The 24,542-nt window shown below is 37.8% G+C and overlaps 2 protein-coding genes across 2 annotated transcripts in view; both read right to left on the reverse strand.

Annotated features, from left to right (window-relative positions):
- Positions 1-112: 112 nt before the first annotated feature.
- LOC133660230 (sulfotransferase 2B1-like) lies at positions 113-19,559 on the reverse strand. Its single transcript, XM_062063518.1, has 8 exons — positions 18,963-19,559; positions 18,834-18,890; positions 16,874-17,646; positions 7,690-7,898; positions 7,491-7,617; positions 7,288-7,382; positions 7,003-7,183; positions 113-869 (listed from the first exon to the last, which is right to left on the reverse strand). Exons 3-8 carry the CDS (start codon positions 17,100-17,102, stop codon positions 733-735), a joined length of 978 nt encoding a protein of 325 aa, XP_061919502.1. The 5' UTR covers positions 17,103-17,646; positions 18,834-18,890; positions 18,963-19,559; the 3' UTR covers positions 113-732.
- A 2,362-nt stretch (positions 19,560-21,921) lies between these two features.
- Positions 21,922-24,542, reverse strand: part of tmem147 (transmembrane protein 147) — a 16,996-nt gene continuing 14,375 nt past the window's right edge. Inside the window, exon 8 of the mRNA XM_062063520.1 lies at positions 21,922-23,559. Coding sequence (XP_061919504.1) covers positions 23,439-23,559 — 121 coding nt within the window. The 3' untranslated portion in view covers positions 21,922-23,438. The remainder of the gene's footprint in view (positions 23,560-24,542) is intronic.

The raw sequence follows: 24,542 nt of genomic DNA on the forward strand, positions 1-24,542 counted from the left end.
TATTTAAAAGATTTGTATGCACGTAAAACACTAAAAACTTTTAGCATATCTGTATGTTGAATTAAATTATGGAATGAATTAAGTAAAGAAATCAAACAATGTACTGATATGATCCAGTTTAAGAAGTTGTTCAAATTTAATAGTGCTTGCAAAGTACAAAGAAGAAGAATTATGAGAAACACCTTCGACCTACCGGGATATTCTTAATCTCAGTATGTTTATCATGACTGACTTAATTATCTATTACAAGACATTCTGTATTAATCATTCACGAATGTCGTTGTGCAACAAAAAGAAGTCAGTAAATGAACGTATGTATTTGTAAACACTCTGAAGTGGAAAAGGTGTAGGATTAAATAAGCAATTCCTACTCCTTTTCGGACACGATGTATAGAGAAATTATATGAAATTGTGTGATGTATTATGCTGTAAGTGTGTTCATGTTCAAAATAAACTAAAGAAAGAAAGAAAGTACTGTAGTTGTCACAACCGCGGTAGTAAATAGTAGGTAATAAACTATAAATCACAGAAGAGCAAAAACCAGTGAAAACACATGCAAAGAAAATGGCAGGAGCTCTAAGACCGTGACAAAAAGACTCAATACACAGGTGAACATAATAAGGAAGAGCACAAATATGACCAAAACTCAATACAAGTGTAAAAAAACAAGTATTGTATATCCTACTAGTGAAGATTGTTGGCCTACTAAATTTCCAGCGCTGACATTTTATCTTATATTCCCTTGTCTGCTGCTCCGTCCAGGGTCCAGGGCAAAGTGAAGTTCTCTCCCTCCAGCTCCTTGTAAATGGTGGAGGAGATGCGGGCCACTTGTTCTGCAGTAAAATGTTTTTTCCAGTCCCCGGCAACACCTTATACACAGAAAACAACAACTATTGTAAGTATCGGTAGGTCGTGAGTTCAGCATCAAGGGTTGGAATTGGGGGTTAAATCACCAAAATGATTCCCGAGCGCGGCCACCGCTACTGCTCACAGATCCCCTCACTAGAGGGTAATTTCACCACACCTAGTGTGTGTGTGACTATCAGTGGTACTTTAACTTTTAAACCAGAAAGAAAATGCAAGTCTAAAGGCAGGGCAGTGAGCCACCAATCCTAAAGTTAATATGTAAACACTGTAGGAATGTGTGCAGTAACTTCCAGAGGTGTGGACTCGAGTCACATGACTTGGACTCGAGTCAGACTCGAGTCATGAATTTGATGACTTTGGACTCGACTTGACAAAATGTAAAGAGACTTGCAACTCGACTTAGACTTTAACATCAATGACTTGTGACTTCACTTGGACTTGAGCCTTTTGACTTGACATGACTTGCTACTTTCCCCAAAACCCAAAGATTAAAAAGTTATTTGGGAGCGCGGCGCTCCGTATTTTTCATTTTCTTCGTCTGTGTCTATCAGCGTGTTGTTCCTGTCAGCTGGTGTGCTCTCACTACAACAGCCAATCAAATTAGAACTACGCTGTTTTCATCACACAGCTCTCATCCAATCAAATTGCAGGACAACCAATGAAGAAGAATTGTAGAACAATGCGGCAGTGAGAAACAATTATGCCAAAGTTAATTTCGTTCGGGTATTAAAACTACGACTTGGTCAACAAAAAACGAATTGCCCTATGCAAATCATGCAGTTCGAATATTATAGACGGAGACGTAACAACTTCCAACTTCGTTCGACATTTGAAGATGCACAAAGAAGGGTAAGTTTTGAATGTAAGCTAACGTTTATTGACTAAGTAACGTGACTTTTATTTGCTGTGTAGTTAAATCAGTGAGGCTGTAAACTCACTGCTAACGTTATAACCATAGACATTTTATAAGGGTACGCAGCATGGAGCGCTACTGCCTACAGGCGCAAACGAGACGCGGGGCCGCCATCTTGGAGTGGTGATCCGCTCCACTAGTGCAATTCATTTGGCAGGAGCAATGAACTGTCAGCGCATTTAATTCATTTTACCTCACTGAGTACCACTGATTTTCACACGCTTTTTTGTTATATGTGTAGCTATGATAAAGGACACATGTTTTGGAGTGTTTTATTATTCATAGTTTGCTTAACAGTAATATAATATTCTTATACGCTATAAGTGACCAGACGTCCGAGATCAAAACTGGGAATATAATCCCAGAGAAAGGGGAAAAAAACGGTCAGCTATTTTTAAATTGAAGAAACAATATGATTAGGTTATATATACATGCGTATATCCTACATAAACAATGTATGAATACATTAGATATCTATATATCTTATAGACTGACACTTTGTGTTGATATTTTGTATTACATTCTTCCCTTAAATGATCATGTTTACACTGATTGTTTTATATGTATTTTTGATGTATGTCGCTTTGGATACAAGCGTCTGCCAAATACTTCAACATAAACATATATAAACACCTGGAAGTCATTATATCAGTTAAAACCACCAATCTGTTTCACTGGATTCAGAATAAAACCAAATTCTGTCTTACTCAACAATGTTAGTTTTTGAATATTGTTACTTGAAGACTTATTCCTGGTAACAATTATACTGTTAAGAAAGTATTGTCTTATATTTTGCCTAAAATGAGAATGCATTATAATCAATGGCGGCTGGTGAATTTTGTTTTAGGTGGGGCTGAAAGTTTGTAAACCAAACCCCTGTAGGGGGGTCATACTCCCCCAGAAGATTTCTTTGTGATTTTCACATACAAATATTAAAGATCTTTGCTCCTTCTCAACTCTGTGGTAATATTATTTTCATAAAATACAACCAATAGTACATTAATGTTAAATCTTACTTGTGATAAGTAATCACCCGATTCCTATTTTCAACAGTCCGCTCATATGAGTAGGAAAACGCTGAACACCATCTTTGTTTTCTACCTGTCAACTGTCAGTTTAGCATCTTTGTTTTCTACCTGTCAACTGTCAGTTTAGGCTGTTCGCCGGCTCCTCATCACCACTTCAAGATGGCGGCCAAATTGCTCGTGTTACAGCAGCCAATGCTGCGTCTACTTATAAGATGTCTATGGTTATAACGTCATTGCAAACACGGCAATCTGTTGCGTCCACTGCAGTTCGCTACCTTATTCATACTTTTTGTAAAGTGATTATTTTTAAGCAGGGTTGCATGAGGTACCTACACATTACGTTACGTTACTCAATGTATCACACACAGTAACGTAACGTTAGACGGCGGTCAGCAGCACCGCGTATTTTAGCCACCTACAAAAAGACAAACATAGTCAAATAAAGGTCAGTTAAAATGTATACTATATTAAGAATATGTGAACATATTGCATAGGGCCCTGACATCTAAAAAGTACAACTCTGTTCATTGTTTTGTTCATGTTTTTGTTATGTTTTTCATATGTACGCACACATCAACACACATACAGTATGAGATGAGATCAATGAGATAAGGTAAGAACAGGATAGAAACTGCTGTGGAACTAGTTACAATGCAATATGCCATGGAAATACATTGTTAACACTTTTGTGCAAATAAGTACACTTGCACTTGTTTTTTCAAATGTGTTCATTCTGTAAAGGAATGAGTTAAATGTTTAAAATGACTGGATAATAGTGCTATTATGAAGTGCAATGTCAGCACTATTTTTTTTCCTGCAATTTCAAATGCACTTGTTTTAATAAATAAATACAGCGTTTTAAAAGCATACACAATCTGTGTAAATATATTAGTCTGTGGTTAAAAGGACTCGAAATTCAAAATGCAGGACTTGGGACTTGACTTGAGACTTTCCAGTCTTGACTTTGGACTTGACTCGGGACTTGCCTGTCTTGACTCGGGACTTGACTCGAGACTTGAGGGCAAAGACTTGAGACTTACTTGTGACTTGCAAAGCAATGACTTGGTCCCACCTCTGGTAACTTCTACATTTGAGCGCATACCGATTCCTGGTACCCAACAGTAACAATTTTTATGCGGTAATAAATGCTCATTTTTAAATAATAAAACCTAAAAACAAATATTCAAGAGTAAGCGGAAAATGATAACTGCTATCCAGTTGTTGTATTTTGTTTTCTTACACTTCTGAGTCTCATCTGCAAATATCGTCTAGTTAGTAGATTTTGATTGCAGTTGCAATTGCAAGACATTCGATGGCAGTAGTGTATTGACTATAGAGCACTCCACAGTACACAGAGGGCAGTTTTGCATTGAAACAACAAAACCGTGGACGTAACAGAAAGTATACATAGATTTCAGCGTGTCCCCTGTGTGTTCTTGTAGTCAGGCAGTAGTCTTTGCTATTAATGTAACGGTCTTTCTTTTGTTGAGCATACAAAGTGCTTGTACAAGTCGTTTTCAACAGGGGGCTCGTGAAATATTTGGCTAATTCCATCCATCCATTTTCTACCGCTTGTCCCTTTCGGGGTCGAGGGGGGTGTCCATATCCTCCCCCCCTCCACACCCCTGATTGTAAATAATGTAAATAATTCAATGTGATTATCTTATGTGATGACTGTATTATGATGATAGTATATATGATAGTATATATCTGTATCATGAATCAATTTAAGTGGACCCGACTTAAACAAGTTGAAAAACGTATTCGGGTGTTACCATTTAGTGGTCAATTGTACGGAATATGTACTTCACTGTGCAACCTACTAATAAAAGTCTCAATCAATCAATTGGAGCCTATAGACTTAAAAAAAAAAAAAAAAATGTATATACTGCATATATTTATATCAGAATCAGTTTTATTGGCCAAGTATGTATAATTAAAATGTTTGGAAAAATACACATTAACATTAATCCAACATGTATACTGTAGTGAACAGTTGAACGTGCCATAAACATGAGATTTCGTTATTGGCAATAATTTTTCAATCATAAGTCATGTTTTGTTCCTTCTTAAGTGCTGAGCAAGATTTACAAACTTTGAATATAAAACGATCACTTAGGGCCTGATTTACTAAAGGTTTGCGTGTACTAAAACACACGCAAACCTGATAGCACACGCAAATCTGATCCACTAAATTGTGCGTGCCATACATTTTGCATCTCTCTTCATTAATATGCAAACTATATGCTAATCATCAAAACGCCCACAATACTGGTAGGAGAAGATGCAAATATTATTATTTAGCACGCGCAATGTGATTTATCAACACTCATCACTGTTTTGCGAGCACTATTTTGCCATTTATTTAGCACGTATCAGAGGGACGTGCAAACTGACAGTTCCACACAGGGCTGCAGGTCTTGAGAGGAGTAATCCTCTCAAGACGCAAAAAAAATGCAAGTTCAGCCTCTCTACAACGAGGGTACCTCCAGCTGTAAGAAAATAAATTAAAAAATAAATAAAAGTTGTTTCATTGTAGATGCACTGCAAGACTGCTTCTTAATTGTCAAAAAAATAGTACATGTCTCCTGCATATTTGAAAACTACGCAAAACGCCACAGGTAGAAGAAGCATGGTAACATGAATGTGCAGTAAATGAGTGTCTCCGTGGTGAAGTCACGCAAAATCCTCAATTAAAACGGCGGTTTGCACCACTCTTGAATGGTCTTAGTAAATCGCACGCAACACGCCCACTAATAGTACACACAGTTTTAGAGATAGCACACGTTGTTTAGTACAAGGTATTTGGATCTTAGTAAATCAGGCTCTAACTGTACAATCTCTGCTCTGACTCGGATGCTAATTGACGGGATGTTCATATCGTCCCGTTTAGATGAAGAATTAATCATATTCCTCACACAGGGTAAAAAAAAAAGAAAAGAAGAAGTGCCGCAAACAAGCTTCTTTTCCTGTCTTTCTCGCCATCCGGGTATAAATTGAATGTCAAAGTTGACCAACTTCTTGATTTATGGCCACATCCTTCTACTATCCAGGTAAGAGGCATGATTTATAATCGATACTTAACTTTCACCAGCTCAGAGGCGATGCAGCAGCTCACCAGCTCAGTATGTCAATATAGCAGCACAAGCTAGTTAGCACTCTGTGATAATGGCGCTGCTAAATATAGTTTTTCTGCATTAATGCTTATAATAACAAAATTGCTAAAACTTGTTTGATATTCAGTCACGAGATGTGAATGGAGTATTGTTGGCATTGTTTGGATGTTTTTTTAGAGGGCTTTATGGCCAAAATAGTGTACTCCCATTATTTGCATTGTTAGCCACCTCGTACTTGCCATAGTTTTACGACTTAAAATGCATAAAAAAAGAAAACATATGTGTTCTCATCTTACTGTACGTAGGAATTGTTAAATAAAAGTTCAGTTCCCCTTTAATGTGAATTGCGGTTCTAAGAAACAAAAAAATTCAATAGACTTCTTACTTTATCCTGCAAACAACATTAACTGTCCAATGAACAAGTATTTTGTGTCTTGAAAACAAAATTCAAAGTTCATTGTTAAGCATTCTACCCGGGGCTGGAACCTGAGTGTAGGAGCGCATGAAGCTTCAACTAATTGTCAATTATGAACTCTTAAGGCACCTGAGGATGAGGTTTACCAACGTACATTTCCACAACCAAACTGTCTGTCCTCCGTAACATAAGCTGAACATCGTACTGTACTTGGAGACCCACCAACACATACCCTGATCTGCACAAAATGTTATTAGTGGTCTCAACAAGTGGGGGCTTCTTGTTATTTTGGATTAATAAGAAGTTTCCGTAACACTTTAGTATGGGGAACACATATTCACCATTAATTAGTTGCTTACTAACATGCAAATTAGTAACATATTGGCTCTTAATTAGTCAACATTAAGTATTTATTAATGCCTTATTCTGCATGGCCTTATTATAAAACCAGTAAGCCACTATCTGAGAGTCTTCCCTCAATAACCTCAGAATTATTGCTTATTAGTAACCCTAACCCTTATATGTTCCCCTAGTGTCCAAATAAGTCTAAATTAATTATTTGTTACTTTAATAAGCAACTAATTAATGGTGAATATGTTCCCCATACTAAAATGTTACCCAAGTTTCTTATTCCTTTTACAAAATAATAAATTAGCATCTCACCTTTCCTAAAGAATGGAGATTTTTCAGTGTCCATGTACTCTTTGGGCATCAAACTGAAGTTGGACATTGCATTGGCCTGCATGGACTTGAAGGAACAATTATCTGCTATTCTCCGAATGACTTCGTCACTCAGGTTCTTTCCCAAGAAATCGGAAATCCTACGTAGAGCTGCAGGAAGATCCTGCAACAGATGAGGATGCATTTATTATTATCTTAAAAGTACTTTTTCCACAAATGTTAGTGTATTGTAATTTGACCAACATATAAAACATAACTATATTTTACCTGAATCATTTCCTCATATGTAATAAAAAGGATTCGGTCTCCTAACTCTGCACGCTTCCAGCTCTTCAAGTGGTTCGTCCATTTGCCAAACAACACTGCAGACACAGAAAGTCATTTGAGTCGAAACGTGACAAAACATCTCCACATACACACAAATAATACTCTCTATTATTATAAAAACTGTGTATATAAGGGATGTTGACCTCTGCCTTGCAGGAATTTGTCAATAAACTCGTCCAAAGTTCCAGGGTCCTCAAGGAAAGTCGCCATCTGATGGTAGTAATATGACGACACAATGACATCCTTGGGGTTCCTCATGACGTAGATCACCTAAAGGAGGGATAAGTAAGTGCAAAGCAGGACCACGTGACAAAAACCGATGACGTTGGGACTTGAGTTCACCTTGGCACTGGAAGTTTTGAAGGAAGGTGGCATGAACTGGTAAGGAAAATGTGTGACCAGCCCTCTTGGGGAGGGCAGCTGATCCACCACTTCTTGTAACCTCTTCTCCTCCAGCCAGGGAACTCTGTCCCAGTTGGGGATGGTTAGGATGGGTGTCAGGTCCCCCTCATTCAGCACCAGCGGGAGGATCTCTTGCATCCAGATTGTACCTGCAGAGGAAAGCAAATTATAATGTTAGATGGCAGAATAACGGCACCAACAAGAATTATGTTTATTTCTGCACAACCCACATTCACTACTTAATTGACTGAACAAATATGTCAGCCTTGCAAACAACTACATTATGATATTGGTTGATCATCATTTGGTAAGACATGAACATAAAACATTACATTGGGCTATAAATGATGACTTATTTCATTTGTTTTCCTATAAATGTTAAATATACAGTAAACTCTCTTGTCTATGTTTGCTACCTCTCTATTCTATGATAGCTACCTCTCTTTGTTTATAATGTATATTTTCTGCTGGATCTACTCTATTTTATGCTGCCCTTTTTTTTTGCTGCAGCTGTTACATATACTGTAATATTGTACATGGTAATTGGGATTTGTTATATATTGTATATATTATATAAAAATATAATATATTAATATAATATATATCAGTATATATTATATACTGTATGTATATGTAAATATTACATATATGTTATATTTTATAAAAATATAACATAATAATATATCAGTATATATTATATACTGTATATATAATATGTAAATATTACATATATGTTATATTTTATATTGCTAATATGGTAACTTTTTAGTCTTCTTTATACCTGCATCATCCTTTCCATCCTTACCTTTTCCATCCTTTGTAACTGAGCTACTGTGTGGAACAATTTCCCTTGTGGGTCAATAAAGTTTGTCTAAGTCTAAGTCTAAATGTTAAATCTATATGTTGCATAAAATGTAAAATCTAAGCTGCTACAGGAAAACAACAACAAACTCAAAATAAGGCACGGCAACCTGGTGGAGTTTCATTTTTTAACATTTTCTCCTAATGGCGTGCCTCCGTATTTTCATTATTAAAAAAATGTGCCTTGGCTCAAAAAAGGTTGAAAAACACTGGTCTAGATAACAGGTAATAATGTTTTTTGGTGAAAAATGTGCATACATTTTGTTTTACAGACCTGTTTGTAAGCCATATTTTTGCTTCCTTTGAAAACAGGCCGTTTTGAGAGGCGGAGTTGTTAAATGCAAATTAACCTCTCCTCACCACAACACCTCACGCTCGGTGAGCATTTGCCCCCGCCCGGCAGAAATGTTTTGTTGTTTTTTAGCTTTTTTGTTTTTATTGTGCACTTTGGACATTGATGACATCACAACACGACATCCCGAGATCAGCGGCTCACCGTAGTTTGTTGTCAGCGAGATAAGAAGACTATATGCAGGCAAACAGGATTGAAGCAGAAGCCACCCAAGCTGCAGGTATGTAACTATACAGGTATGTCACTATAAACAAAGGTTCAACTTCTACAGAGTCTGTTTCTCTCCAATGCTAAATCATAGACATACACTATTTTGCCAAAAGTATTTGGCCACCCATCCAAATGATCAGAATCAGGTGTCCTAATCACTTGGCCCGGCCACAGGTGTACAACATCAAGCACTTAGGCATGGAGACTGTTTCTACAAACATTTGTGAAAGAATGGGCCGCTCTCAGGACTCAGTGATTTCCAGCGTGGAACTGTCATAGGATGCCACCTGTGCAACAAATGCAGTCGTGAAATGTCCTTGCTCCGAAATATTCCAAAGTCAACTGTTGGCTTTATTATAAGAAAATGGAAGAATTTGGGAACAACAGCAACTCAGCCACGAAGTGGTAAGCCACGTAAACTGACAGAGAGGGGTCAGCGGATGTTGGGCTTGGCCCCTCACTTCCAGTGAAAGGAACTTTGAATGCTCCAGGATACCAAAACATTTTGGACAATTCCATGCTCCCAACTTTCCTCTTCCAACATGACTGTGCACCAGGTTCATAAAAACATGGATGAAAGAGTCTGGTGTGGATGAACTTGACTGCCCTGCACAGAGTCCTGACCTGAAGCTGATAGAACACCTTTGGGATGAATTAGAACGGAGACTGAGAGCCAGGCCTTCTCGACTAAGGCTGCAGCTAACGATTATTTTTGTATCGATTAATCTATCGATTATTTTTTTCGATTAATCGGTTAATCTATAGATTATTTTTTTCGATTCATCTATAGATTATTTTTCCTTTTACCGATTATTTTTTATTTTATTTTATTTAAAATGAAGATGAAAAAATAAAAGTAGGCCAGTTTTTTCAAAAGGCATGGCTTTTATTTACAAAAAAAAAAGTATGGCCACTCAGTCAACATTGACAACAACATGACAAAATATTCTGTAACAATGTAAACATTTAAAACTTTTAACATTTAACAAAATTAAAAGTAGCTTATTTGCTTTTTAATGTGCAAATATAAAAGTAAACATCCAGTGCAAATCTTAATATTCTGCAATAGTATAAGCATTTCAAAAGTAAAAGTATTGCTTATTTTGCTTTAAAATGTGCAAAAATAAAGATAAACATCCAATACAAAAAAGTGCAAAACGAAATATTCTGTAACAACTGTGTAAACATTTCAACAAAAGTGAAAGTATTGCTTATTTGCTAAAATGTGCAAAAATAAAGATAAACATCCAATACAAAAAAGTGCCAATCTAAATATTCTGAAGCACTGTAAACATTAATTATTGCTTTTAAAATGTGCAAAATAAACATCCAGTCCAACACAGTACACAATAACCAATTCTACTCATTCCAGTGAGTGACTAACAGTTGTAATGAAGAAAGGTTAGCATGTCTACTTGCTTTGCTTCTTTTCTTGTTTACAATATTCCCAGCAGCTGAAAATAGGCGCTCGGAAGGGGTCGATGTGGCTGGAACTGAGAGCTAATTAGCCTTCACCTCAAACCAGGACTGCGAGCGAGCTGAGCTGCAGTTTAAGTTTCTAGAAGGTCAACGGGCTCATAGTAGTTGACTGGCAGGTGTTTATTATCATTTGGGGAGAGTCCGCTGCCTGATGCTCACCTGCTAAACACCTATCTGCTCGACGCTGAAGCGCTGACTACATGCGCTATGAATACGCACTGCTGATTGGCTGATAATGCTTCGTGTGTACCAATCAGATGGTTGTGTGGGTGGGACAATGCTGCGTGTGTACCAATCAGATGGTTGTATGGGTGGGACAATGCTGCATGCTGAGACAGAGGCAGAGGAGCAAAGCAACTTGTTAAGACTTTAGCAGCTAAAGTTAGCTTTAGCTTAGAAACTCGTTCGGTGCACCCCCGTACCGAACCGAAAGCCCCGTACCGAAACGGTTCAATACAAAACACATACCGTTACACCCCTAGCAGATACAAATGACACATTCATGTTTTTGTGTAATGATGACAATGTATGCTAACGCGGACGATTGACTAGTTGATGGTTTTCTTTTCAAATGTTCGTTCATAGCCGTTGTGCTGCTATGATAGGCCATTTCCGCTCGACACAGTGTGCATACAACAACATTATTAGGCTGTGTATTGAAATACTCCCACACTTTTGACGACTTTTGGCGTGCGTTTTTCCCCTCGCTCGCACAGTCTGCTTTGCGCTCTGCCATGACGATAGTGTGACGTAATTATGCGACGCGTCGACGCACAAAAACGGCGTCGATGTATTTACATAACCGATGACGTCGACTACGTCGACGCGTCGTTTCAGCCTTATTCTCGACCAACATCAGTGTGTGACCTCACCAATGCGCTTTTGGAAGAATGGTGGAAAATTCCTATAAACACACTCTGCAACGTTGTGGACAGCCTTCCCAGAAGAGCTGAAGCTGTAATAGCTGCAAAAGGTGGACCGACATCAGCCGATTACTGTGAAAAAGTGGTGTCTGTGAAACTTAGCAGCCAAGGATGTGTGAATATAATAAGTTTTTAGTGCAAAAAAAACAGTTGATAGCAGCGGGTCCATAAGTGAAATTTGCCAAGTCTTTTCAGAGTTTCAGGATGTCTCTTGGAAAGGTAGATTTTTATCTTCCTGACGCCCTTGGTGGCGGGCTGAGGGTGGAGACGGGAGAAAGTTCAGCAGCCTAACAGCCTGGTGGACAAAGCTGTTATTGAGTCTAGTGGTGTGGGAGCGGAGGCTCCTGAACCTCTTTCCAGAGGGCAGGAGGCTGAACTGTTTGTTTGTAGGGTGGCTTGGATCACCCACAGTTGTGAACGCTTATCAGGTGAGGCGGGTGGTGTAATTGCTGCTGCTTTGAACACTTGTAAACAATGGAGACTACAGTTAAGTAAACCACGATACGAGCAACATCGCAAAGGTAATAACAGAGTATATTACTAACTGGTCCATTGCCAAACACAGAGGGCATTGATCCAATTAAAAGTTGTTTTCAGGAAAATGATTCATCATTTTGCAGCAGTACAGTGGCACTGCTCCTACAGTAGAAAGCTAAGCTAGCTACACAACAACTCCAGCTAACAATGCTAACGTATCATTCACACTAGGGTTGTACGGTATACCGGTATTAGTATAGTACCGCGATACTAATGAATCATATATGGTACTAAACTCAGGAAATATGTCCCTGGACACGAGGACTTTGAATACGACCATTGTATGATCCTGTAACGACTTGGTATCGGATTGATAAACAAATTTGTGGTATCATCCGAAACTAAAGTAAAGTATCAAACAACAGAAGAATAAGTGATTATTACATTTCAACAGAAATGTAGATAGAAATGTTAAAAGAGGAAGTAAGCAGATATTAACAGTAAATGAACAAGTAGATTAATAATTAATTTTCTACCACTTGTCCTTAATAATTTTGACAAAATAATAGATGGAAAATTACACAATGTGTTACTCCATACGTCAGCAGACTAAATTAGGAGCCTTTGTTTGCTTACTTACTGCTAAAAGACAAGTTGTCTAGTATGTTCACTATTTTATTTAAGGACTAACTTAAAAAAAGAAACATGTTTAATGTACCGTAAGATTTTTGGTTAAAATAAAGCCAATAATGCAATTTGTTGTGGTCCCCTTTATTTAGAAAAGTATCGAAAAGTACTGAAAAGTATCGAAATCATTTTGGTACCGGTACCAAAATATTGGTATCGAGACAACACTTATTCACACATTTCTAACCTAGTGTTATTAATTACCATTTGATTTTCTTCTCCATTTCTATAGATAGAAAGTTAAAGTTAAGTTAAAGTACCAATGATTGTCACACACACACTAGGTGTGGCAAAATTATTCTATAGAAGTCACAGAGCCCGCCATTAAAAGAAAAATCTACGTTTTTGTGAAAGTTTGTGGGAAGCAGGATTTTTCTTAGCACACACGCAACAAGAGACTTTTCCGAGTTGACGGTAGATTTCAACAAATCATAAAAGTTAAAAGTATGGCACTTTTCACTTCAGATGAGGCTGAATGTTTGTGTAGTGACTTGTGCTTTTTAAAGCAACCGATAACAGGACCTTTTTGGTCTTTGTGTTGTACCTCGTTTGGACTACAAATGCTCAAACGATAAATAATATGGCGGATTCACACAACACTGTTGGGTAAGCCTTTACCATATATAGAGATATCCGCAGATGTCATAGGTCAGAAAAAGGTCACACGACTGACAAATTCCGCACGGACCGTTTGGAGGAAGTGGGAAGAAAGGCAAGAGTGTTTAATAAAAATATCTCTGCAATGCCTTCACGGTTTGATTTTAAATTTCCAGGACTTATGCAGAACCCAAATACACAAAAGCAGGTACCAATAGGTTAGAAAAATTGGTTTTGCATTATCGGTCCCCTTTAGGCATCATTATTAAGTCATACTATTGCTGGAGGACGAGGCCAAACATGTTACACACCGAGAGAAAGCCATGAGCAGGCATGCTAATAGCTAAGATAACCTAGCTTGAAAAGACCAACAAATATAATGAGTAAAGTATTAAGTAAAGTTTAAGAAGAGTAGATAGAACCTTGTCAGAGCAGAAAGTAAACATACAGTCATGGTCAAAAGTTTACATACACTTGTGAAGGACATAATGTCATGGCTGTCTTGAGTTTCCAATAATTTCTACAACTCTTATTTTTTTCTGATAGAGTGATTGGAGCACATACTTGTTGGTCACAAAAAACATTCATGAAGTTTGGTTCTTTTATGAATTTATTATGGGTCTACTGAAAATGTGACCAAATCTGCTGGGTCAAAAGTATACATACAGCAATATACTTTGACAATTTTGGTGATGTAGAAAAGTTACAATCCAATCAAATTAGCTTCATGGCATGGCCTCTTAACTTCATGTGAGTGATTATGATTGACGACACCTGTTGACGTCTCTGAGCCCATTTAAATAGGGCTCACGTGATGCATTCATTAGACTCGGTTACAAACGCGACAGTGGGAAAGTCAAAGGAACTCAGCACAGATCTAAAAAAAACGAATCAGGTGTACATACTGTACAGTTGCAAATATTTACTGTCCTGCTTAAGACATTGTTCAGGGTCATGGCAGGGACTGAAGCCTAACGTGGCAGATTTAGGATCATAGGTGGAGAACCCCCTGGAAAAGTCACCAGTCGATTGCAAGGACTTTGTAAAAGGGTAAGAACACAGGTTCTTATTTGAAATATTTATTTTTTGGATGACTAATATGTTAATCACTGTCAACACAGTTAAATTAAGGATATTGATATTGTTTGATCATTAATAATAATTTTAGGTGTTTGTTAAAGGTGTTGATAATGACTAAAATACACAATAGTTAACAATATCCATCCATCCATTTTCTACCGTCTGTCCCTTACAGGGTCGCAGGGGGTGCTGGATAATCGTGGTGCAACACCATTGCAAAATAAAAGCTGCCACACCTTAAACGTTTTTTTTTCCCGTTTAAAACAAAATTAGGTTATATATGATTGGATAAATAATACATAAACTTTTTTTCTGTCCATAATTAGTCTGAAAAACATGCCAAATATGAAAAGGTTTCTCTGCTTTGTTTTGAAAAACGTGCATCTGAGTTGCATAGGCGCTACAATGACCCTTGAACTGAGTTGGCACTCGGTTAAGTAAGGACAAAATAAAAGTTTTTGGGTTGTCAATGTATATACAATATATATTTTTGTATATACAATATATATTTTTATATAGTTCTGAAATTACTGTTCTTGTATAGATATTATATCCAGGCCTCAAATTTTTACTTTTTAAGGTCAAGGCAAGTGTTGCCTAAAAGGAGGACTCATATTTTAGGGCACCAAGGCAAACATTATTTTCTTTCGAGGCAGGGGCTCCAAAAAGATGTTATATATACAGGTATATATCAGGGTTTCCCGCAGCGCTTTGTTGTTAAGGCAGCCGCCTTAACAACAAAGAGCCACCGCCTAAACTAAAGTCTTAACAAGCTGCTCCGCTTAGTTCTGCCTCTGCCTCTGTCAGTACGTCTCTGCAGCACCCAGCATTGCCCCACCCACAGAACCATCTGATTGGTTACACGCAGAGCGGTAACAGCTTCCAATAATTTCTAACAACTCTTATTTTTTGTGATAGAGTGATTGGAGCACATACTTGTTGGTCACAAAAAACATTCATGAAATTTGGTTCTTTTATGAATTTATTATGAGTCTACTGAAAATGAGACCAAATCTGCTGGGTCAAAAGTATACATACAGCAATGTTAATATTTGGTTACATGTCCCTTGGCAAGTTTCACTGCAATAAGGCGCTTTTGGTAGCCATCCACAAGCTTCTGGCAAGCTTCTGGTTGAATTCTTGACCACTCCTCTTGACAAAATTGGTGCAGCTCAGCTAAATTTGTTGGTTTTCTGACATGGACTTGTTTCTTCAGCATTGTCCACAAGTCAGGACTTTGGGACAAGCGGTAGAAAATGGATGGATGGATCCTCCTTTTTCATTGTCCCATTTACTCTCTGTAAAGCACAAGTTCCATTGGCAGCAAAACAGGCCCAGATCATAATACCACCACCACCATGCTTGATAGTAGGATGGTGTACCTGGGATTAAAGGCCTCACCTTTTCTCCACCAAACATATTGCTGGGTATTGTGGCCAAACATCTGAATTTTTGTTTCATCTGACCACAGAACTTTCCTCCAGAAGGTCTCATCTTTGTCCATGTGATGTCAAACAAATTTAGCTAAACTGCACCAATTCTTTTTAAGAGGAGTGGTCAAAAATTCAACCAGAAGCTTGCCAGAAGCTTGTGAATGGCTACCAAAAGCACCTTATTGCAGTGAAACTTGCCAAGGGACATGTAACCAAATATTAACATTGCTGTATGTATACTTTTGACCCAGCATATTTGGTCTCATTTTCAGTAGACTCATAATAAATTCATAAAAGAACCAAACTTCATGAATGTTTTTTGTGACCAACAAGTATGTGCTCCAATCACTCTATCACAAAAAAATAAGAGTTGTAGAAATTATTGGAAACTCAAGACAGCCACGACATTATGTCCTTCAGAAGTGTATGTAAACTTTTGACCATGACTGTATATTCACAGGAAATTAACAAATAGATTAATAAGAGTCTAAAAAAATGATGATATAAGAGCAACTTTGTCACAGTCAGTACATGACACGTAAGAGGAGGATTAGATTGATGGTGTCGAAATTAAGGGTAGTTTTCTTGATCTTGAATAATAAGGTCAATATTTTTTAATTAAAACAATTTTTTGTTTTAGTTAATGTTCACAAATTCACGAAATAACTCCCTGGACGCAAGTAGACTTTGTAATATAGGTATTATAAATGTGAGCTAAATATTCTGTATATATCAGCAAGAAAAGTGATTTCATTTTTACATTCTGCATGTTATACCAAACTTTCTGAACTAACAAAACCAAACAAAAGTTGTCCCTGTGTCACTTGCTTCTTTTCTTTGGAAAAAAAAATACATATTTGATTGGTGCACTCAATAAATGTAAGTGTACGGACATCTGTCCATCCTTACATACAGTAACTACAACATAAACATCATGCAGTGCAACGTTACATCCTGGTTAGTTTAGCGTCCCACACTCAGCACATTATTCACAGGGCACCAAGTCAAAAGAAAACAAAGTGTACCTGATTTGGGATAAGTCACAGCAAACACATCTGTATCCTCCACAGAGAAGTTCTGGGCATATTCCAAGCTCTGTTCCGTGTGGGCTCCAGGAGGCAGGGGCAGGGCACGGTATTGAAGGTACTTGTCCCAGGACATGATGGCTGAAACTCTGCAGGAGGATTGCCAGTCCACATGTAACGCTTTGTTTTCTGAACGAGTCCCTGCTATTATCATAAATAAATTCTTCATGATTCGCTAATTTAGTTGACAGGGCTGTAACCACTTCCGTACCCGCTGCTTTTAGCCGCACCATTAGGTAAAACTACCACATTTTATTTGTTCTTCCTCAGAGTCACATGTGTCCAATTCTCGGTGGAATGTGCAACGTCGGCGCCATTATTAGGGTTTCTCAGCATCCGTTATTCTTGCACACAGAAGCAACAGTGTGTCGATGAAGAAATGTGCACATTAGCGAACAGCGCAGTCCATTGAGGCCTGTTCAGAATGAGAGCTTTCTGGGCCCCCTGAGGCATCGGCTAAGATGGGAGACAAATGAAATAACTTCTAGAGTCTAGGTGTTAAAGTGAATAAACTCCTCAGTGAAAACGTACAAATTGTGCCAAATATGTTGTGTGGTTAGCCTTGTTTTCTAGCATTGCCTTATCGCTCTTGGACATGGAGTTCAAACTTCTACGGTTGTCTCTGCAAAGGTCTTCTACTCCTCCATAAAGATGGTGGATGTTAGAAGCTTTTTCCTCTTCCTGTTGAGGGTCCCGCATTGCCAGTCCATCACCTGGAAAATGTGTTTTCTTCATTAATTTATGAATAAAAAAATACTCAAATTTTAAATTCCCCTAAAACAGGGGTGTCCAAACTTTTTCCACTGAGGGCCGCACACTAAAAAATCAAAGCAAGCGAGGGGCCATTTTGATATTTTTTATTTTAAAAACCAATACAATAAATGTATAAAACATATACATTTAGGCCTCCACTCAGGCTTGATCCCGGTGAACCCAAATGGTTTTGGTCAAAAAAAAATATAAAAAATGTGTCATTATTTAGTATCATTATTATTATTATTCAAAGTTTAAATATCTAGATAAACATTAGGTATATCTGTCAATATAACGTTTTTAAACATTTAAGTTGTGTTCCCTTTTTGTCAAAGAAAACAGTTTTTTTTATGGAAAAAACACCAAATATGCAATATTTTCCCCAATGAAATTTTAAAGTGGAATATTTGAAATTATACAATAATTGGAGCCTTAAAAAGGTCAATAACTCATAACAACATTGATTTTAATTCATTAATATTTTTTGAGCATTGACACAAAAAAAAAAATCCCGCTAAAATTATTGGGGATCCAAAAGGGTCCTACTCATTTAAGTGTTAAAAAATATATTATACATTTTTTATACTGTTTACTTTTAACACAATAATCTCGAGATCAGCTTCAGATCTATCTGTCAATTATAAGTTTTAATGTTGTTTGAGTTTTTTGTTTGCTTGTTTCAGGCCCTTCTTTAAATAAAAAAAAAACAGCTCTGTTTTGTATATGGCAAACACAAAATATGCAACATTTTCCCCAAAAAATATCTCAAAGTGGAATATTTAATGTGACATAATTGGAGCCTTGAATAGGTCAATAGTTCATAATGACGTTGATTTTGATTAATTATTATGTTTTAAAGAAAGAAACAGCCTGCATGGCAGCTTTGTGTTATTAGAGTAAACATTGCAACATGTTCTTGTTACATTTCACCTGTTTGCTGTTTTATACCACTTTTTATGTTTTACATTTTTTTTAATCATATTTTTAGAATGTGCCGTGGGGCCGTTAAAAAAATTATTGCGGGCCGCATTTGGCCCCCGGGCCGAACTTTGGACACCCCTGCCCTAAAAGGTTTTTTTGATATCTAACAGGGAATTTGTATTAGTTCCTGTGAGAATTCTTCTGTAAACTGCTGGATGACACTCACCATCCCTTGACCCCTCCTAATGTAGCACAAAAGGCTGCAGCATACTGTTGGTCTCCTCTGACACGCAGCATCAGACAGACAGGTAAAAAATAATAATAAAATAAAACATTTGTGCGATCACATAATTACCCAGAATAGTGCCACTGTTTCGCTGCTGGTCCAACGTTTCCTAAACAAAACAGAAACAAGTCAGAGCCTCCTGTAGCCTTTTGGTCATGTTTAATAAGGGAGAAAGGATATACCTGCATTGGTTGTTTTTTTTTAAATAATTTTCATCACAAATTACCTATAAATCAGTAAAAAAAAAAAAATGCAACCATCTTGACAAAAAAAAAAAAAAAAAGTAGAATTTGTTGCCTTTTTTTTTTTTTTTAATCACAAGGTCATAAGTATTCAGACTCTTTGCTGTGACACACACTGTCCATTTGTTCTGATCCTCCTTGAGCTGGTTAAATTCCCTCATTGGAGTCCAGCTTTGTTTAATTAAACTGATTAAACTTGATTAAGAAAGACACACACCTGTCTATAGAATACCTTACAGCTCACAGTGCATGTCAGAGCAAATGAGAAAAATGAGGTCGAAGGAACTGCCCAAGGAGCTCAGAGACACAATTGTTGCAAGGCAGAAATCTGGCCAATGTTACAAAATTGTTTTCCTAAGAGCACGGTGGTTTCCATCCATCCATCCATCCATCCATTTTCTACTGCTTTTCCCTTTTGGGGTCGCGGGGGGTGCTGGAGCCTATCTCAGCTGCATTCGGGCGGAAGGCTGGACAAGTCGCCACCTCATCACAGGGCCAACACAGATAGACAGACAACATTCACACTCACATTCACACACTAGGGCCAATTTAGTGTTGCCAATCAACCTATCCCCAGGTGCATGTCTTTGGAGGTGGGAGGAAGCCGGAGTACCCGGAGGGAACCCACGCAGTCACAGGGAGAACATGCAAACTCCACACAGAAAGATCTCGAGCCCGGGATTAAACTCAGGACTACTCAGGACCTTCGTATTGTGAGGCACGTGCACTAACCCCTGTTCCACCGTGCTGCCACGGTGGTTTCCATAATCCTTAAATGGAAGAAGTTTGGGACGACTACAACTCCTCCTATACCTGGTCGTCCAGCTAAACTGAGCGATTGTGGGAGAATAGCCTTGTTGAGAGAGGTAAAAAAGAACCCAAAGACCACTGTGGAGATGCAGTAGGGAGATGGTAGAAAGTTCCACAAAGTCAACTATCACTGCAGCCCGCCACCGGTCAGGGCTTTATGGCACAGTGGCCCCTCGGAAGCCTCTCCTTAGTGTAAGACATATGCAAGCCTGCATCGAGTTTGCCAAAAACCACATGAAGGATTCCCGGAATATGAGGAATAAGGTTCTATGGACTGATTAAACCAAGATTGAACTAATTGGTATGTTTGGAGAAAACCAGACACTGCTCATCACCTGCCCAATACAATCCCAACAGTGAAACATGGTGGTGGCAGCATCATGATATGGGGGTGTTTTTCAGCTGCAGGGACATGACCACTGGTTGTAATTGAAGGAAAGATGAATGCGGCCAAGTATAGAGATATCCGTGAAGAAAACCTCTTCCAGAGTGCTCATGACCTCAGACTGGGCCTAAGGTTCACCTTCCATCAAGACAATGACCCTAAACACACAGCTAACATAAACAAGGTGTGGCTTCAGAAAAAATCCGAGAGTATTTTTATGTCACAGCCAGAGCACTGACCTAAACCCAATTGAGCCTCTATGGAGAGACCTGAAAAATGCTGGCCACAAACGTTCACCATCCAACTTGACAGAACTGGAGAGGATCTGCAAGGAAGGATGGCAGAGGATCCCCAAATCCAGGTGTGAAAAACTCATTGCACCATTCCCAAGAAGACTTATGGCTATACTAGCTCAAAGAGGGCCTCTACTCAATACTGAGCAAAGGGTCTGAATACTTATGATCGCACAATAAAACAAAGAGTGAAACATTTAAAGGGATCTGAATACTTTCCGTACCCACTGTATATACATGTATATCCTGGATGAAAACCAACGCTTCCCATCCAATCCAATCTGGTGACGCTTGCTGCAAAGAAGAATGGGCGAAACAGCCCAAAGATAGATGTGCCAAGCTTGTGGTATCGTATTCAAAGCACTGAGCTGGATTGCTGTTCAATTTCGTTGTTTCCATGCAATGACAATAAAGGTATTCTGATTTTGAAAAAGACTTGGGGCTGTAGTTGCTGCCAAGGGTGCATCAACAAAGTATTGAGCAAAGGCTGTGAATATGTATGTACGTGGGATTTTTTAGTTTGAATAAATTTGCAAATTTAAAAAAAATAAAATAAAAACATATTGTCATTACGGGGAATTGTGTGTAGAATTTTGAGGCCAAAAATAATTTTTTTCCATTTTGGAATAAGACTGTAACAGGGCAAAACGTGGAACAAATGCTGTGAATACTTTCCGGATGCGTTGTATGTTTCCAGCGGTTTAAACATTAAGGACTGTGTGTCTATGTACTTTGGAGGACTACAGTAAGTTTACAATATTACACGAGTTGTACACTGACTGCTTTATATTATATCAAAGTGTAATTTTTTTAGGGTTGTCCCATGACAATCGATCATACAATATTTGCAGAAATGTTAGGAGTGTATTCACTTTTGTGAGGTACAGTACAATATCCTTGCACACTGGCGTTTTTTTTAATGCACATATTTTAAAATGCACATTTTGTACATTATCCTGTAATTTTTGTACATCTGAATTTTTTTTCTTTCCCATTTAGCTCACACTGCGGTTCAGACACAGACTTTTTTTTTTCCTCTATGTCCAGAACATGTTAAATTGACAATAAAGATGACTTTGATATGGGTGTGCTAATACACTAATTATTCGATGCATCACGATAGATACAGTTAGCACTTTCGTAAACTTTCATAAAATCTATTATTTTCTATGATAGTGGAGTCACAAACAGAACACTCGGACCCGGAAGTTGGCCGGAACGAAAATAAAACACCCAGACAGTTTTAAGGAACAGATTGTGTAATGTCTACCGTGTTGTTAAGGATGACGAGGAGGAGGTTGATCACCAGTCACTTTATTGCAAAACTGGCTACTGCAAAACAAAACAAAAACTTACTTTTTTCTCAACACTCAATCGTCTTCTCTCACTCACACCAACTGAGCTACTGACGCATTCATGGCTACAGAAACAGTCAGACTACATATAATAACCGACATGTCGCTACAATATTAAACCTGCAGAACTATGTGCAATAAATTGAAGATTTAAGTTTTTTTTGTAAAATATTTAGTTTAAAAGTCCTTATTAATTCTGATTAAGCGGGATCATTTTTGTTTTGCATTGAACCTGCTAATACTGACATCTGTGAAAACAGCAGAGCATTTTGGTCTTATTTTTTAAAGCCAAATTATGTAATAAGAGAAGCATTTTATTGGGAAATATGTTAGATGGTGCTGTCTGACATTTGCTTACTTAAATCAATGCTGACAAATATACCTAAAATATCATTCAAAAAATTGTGGATGGGAAAAAAGATGCATCATTAATCATAATAATTGTTTAATAATCAAATTGTAGCACCCTGAATCGAATCGTAAGGTGCCTAAGATGGCACACCCCAACTGTACATACAGTCGCTTAAACCTTAAGTGGTGGTGCAGCTGCTAGTATGTACTTAACTTATAAAATGGAAGCATGAAAGCATATGGAAGATTGTTCAGTTTTCCAGACTTGTGGAGAAGGCCGCTTCTGGCTAAATTGGGGCAATAAGCAACATCTTATTTGGAGGCCCCCCGCCCTCATTACAACACTTTTTCACATTTTTTATTTATTTATGTTAAACGAATGCAGCTGAGATAGGCTCCAGCACCCCCCGCGGCCCCAAAAGGGACAAGCGGTAGAAAATGGATGGATGGATGGATTTTTATACTCAGACTTGACTAAATCGATGCATGTCTTTCTTATCAGTGACGGAGCGACGTTTGCAGTACAATGAAGCGACCTGTCATTCATTAATTGACCCAACGAATCACGGGACCCTATGCACAGCGTGTGATCTGCATATGGTGAGGGAGGCTGGCAAATGACAATAAAAACATGTATTTTTGTTAGATTGTATTTAAATCGTTTAACCACATACAGTATTTGCACCGTGTAGAGACATTTAAGCCACTACTGGTTTCAGAAACGACAATGCCATGTTCATGTGGGTTTGGATTTGTTTTGCAGTCGACACTCATACATAATCAGGAAATGGTTCACCTTAGAACTTAGTTGGTGTCCTAATGACATCGAGGTCAAATTTTGTACTGAGCCAACGATGTACATAAAATCACATCAAGAAAATGTTACTTTTTTAACTTAATTTATGATCATAATACAAAATCCACCTTTTCACATAACCAGTTGTGTCTTAGAAAAGATCACTGTGGATGTCACTTTGAGAATCATTTCCAGTTCAAGTCCAACAAAACAACAGTTATGGGTATAAAACGGTTTCGTTTATCAGCCGGTGGTTTGGATGTAGAACCAGTTAATACAAACAGTGATAAGGTAAAGGGAGATTGGATTGGATTTAGTTACTGTGCACCAGGGTGACAAAAAGAAAAAGTGAACATAGAGAGATGGCACCAGTCAGCACAGCTTTCACCAACAACACAGTCCAGCTGCCCAGCAGGAAGGCATGGATGAACAACCTGCAGACACAGAGTTGTGAAAGACATTAGATGTACGTTTAAATGGGCAGTGACCCTTAAGTCTGGCCACATGCAAAACATGCATATTTTCAACTGGAATATTAACAAATTATATCAGCAACATTATGTCAACATTTGTTACGCTGTGGATGATGCGCTTTGCAAGACGCAATAAACGGCACACTTTTTACACTCCTTGTGCCATTTAGGATTTAGCTCAGTTTGTTTTACAAATTCGCTGTAGAATCAAAATAAACCTTTCTGCCCAGTAGAGTGGTCAACATGTTATTTCTCTGGTTATAAAGGGCACTCACACTGCAGTTGTTCAAGTGGGCATACTGTATAGTTGCAAATATTTACTATACTGCTTAAGACATTGTTCAGGGTCATGGCAGGGACTGAAGCCTAACGTGGTAGATTTAGGGTAATAGGTGGAAAACACCCTGGAAAAGTCACCAGTCGATTGCAAGGACTTTTTTTTTTTTTTTTTTTAATTGTAATTACTTATGGAGTATATTGTGAATAAATTGAGAACAGGAAGGGAACAAAAGTTTTAGCAACGGTTATGTAAAAGAAAAGGGGTAGGATTAAATAAGCTCTGCTTCTTCCTACTCCTTTTCGAACATGTTGAAAAGAGAAACTGGAAATTGTGATGTATCATGTTGTATGCTTGCATGTTCGAAATAAACTCAAACTCAAACTCAAGGACTTTGTAAAAGGGTAAGAACACAGGTTCTTATTTATTTTTTGGATGACTGTAATATGTTAATAACTGTCAACACAGTTCATTTAAGAATATTGATATTGTTTGATGATTAATAACAATTTTATGTGTTTGTTAAAGGTGTTGATAATGACTAAAATACACAATAATTAACAATAATAATTGTTCATGTAATTAATCGTGGCGCAACACCATTGCAAAATAAAAGCTGCCACACCTTAAAAATATTTTTTTTAAATTTTAAAACAAATTTAGGTTA

The sequence above is a fragment of the Entelurus aequoreus genome, linkage group LG11 (genome assembly GCF_033978785.1).
Source record: "Entelurus aequoreus isolate RoL-2023_Sb linkage group LG11, RoL_Eaeq_v1.1, whole genome shotgun sequence".
NCBI lineage: Eukaryota > Metazoa > Chordata > Actinopteri > Syngnathiformes > Syngnathidae > Entelurus > Entelurus aequoreus.

What these genes read in the sequence shown, in the direction of transcription:
- LOC133660230 (XM_062063518.1), bottom strand. Translation starts at nt 17,102, where the DNA reads ATGAAGAATTTATTTATGATAATAGCAGGGACTCGTTCAGAAAACAAA. An exon ending in CAAATTCCTGCAAGGCAGAG is followed by an intron (nt 7,383 to 7,490) that starts GTCAACATCCCT and finishes CTGTGTCTGCAG; the next exon opens with TGTTGTTTGGCAAATGGACG. An exon ending in CATATGAGGAAATGATTCAG is followed by an intron (nt 7,184 to 7,287) that starts GTAAAATATAGT and finishes CATCTGTTGCAG; the next exon opens with GATCTTCCTGCAGCTCTACG.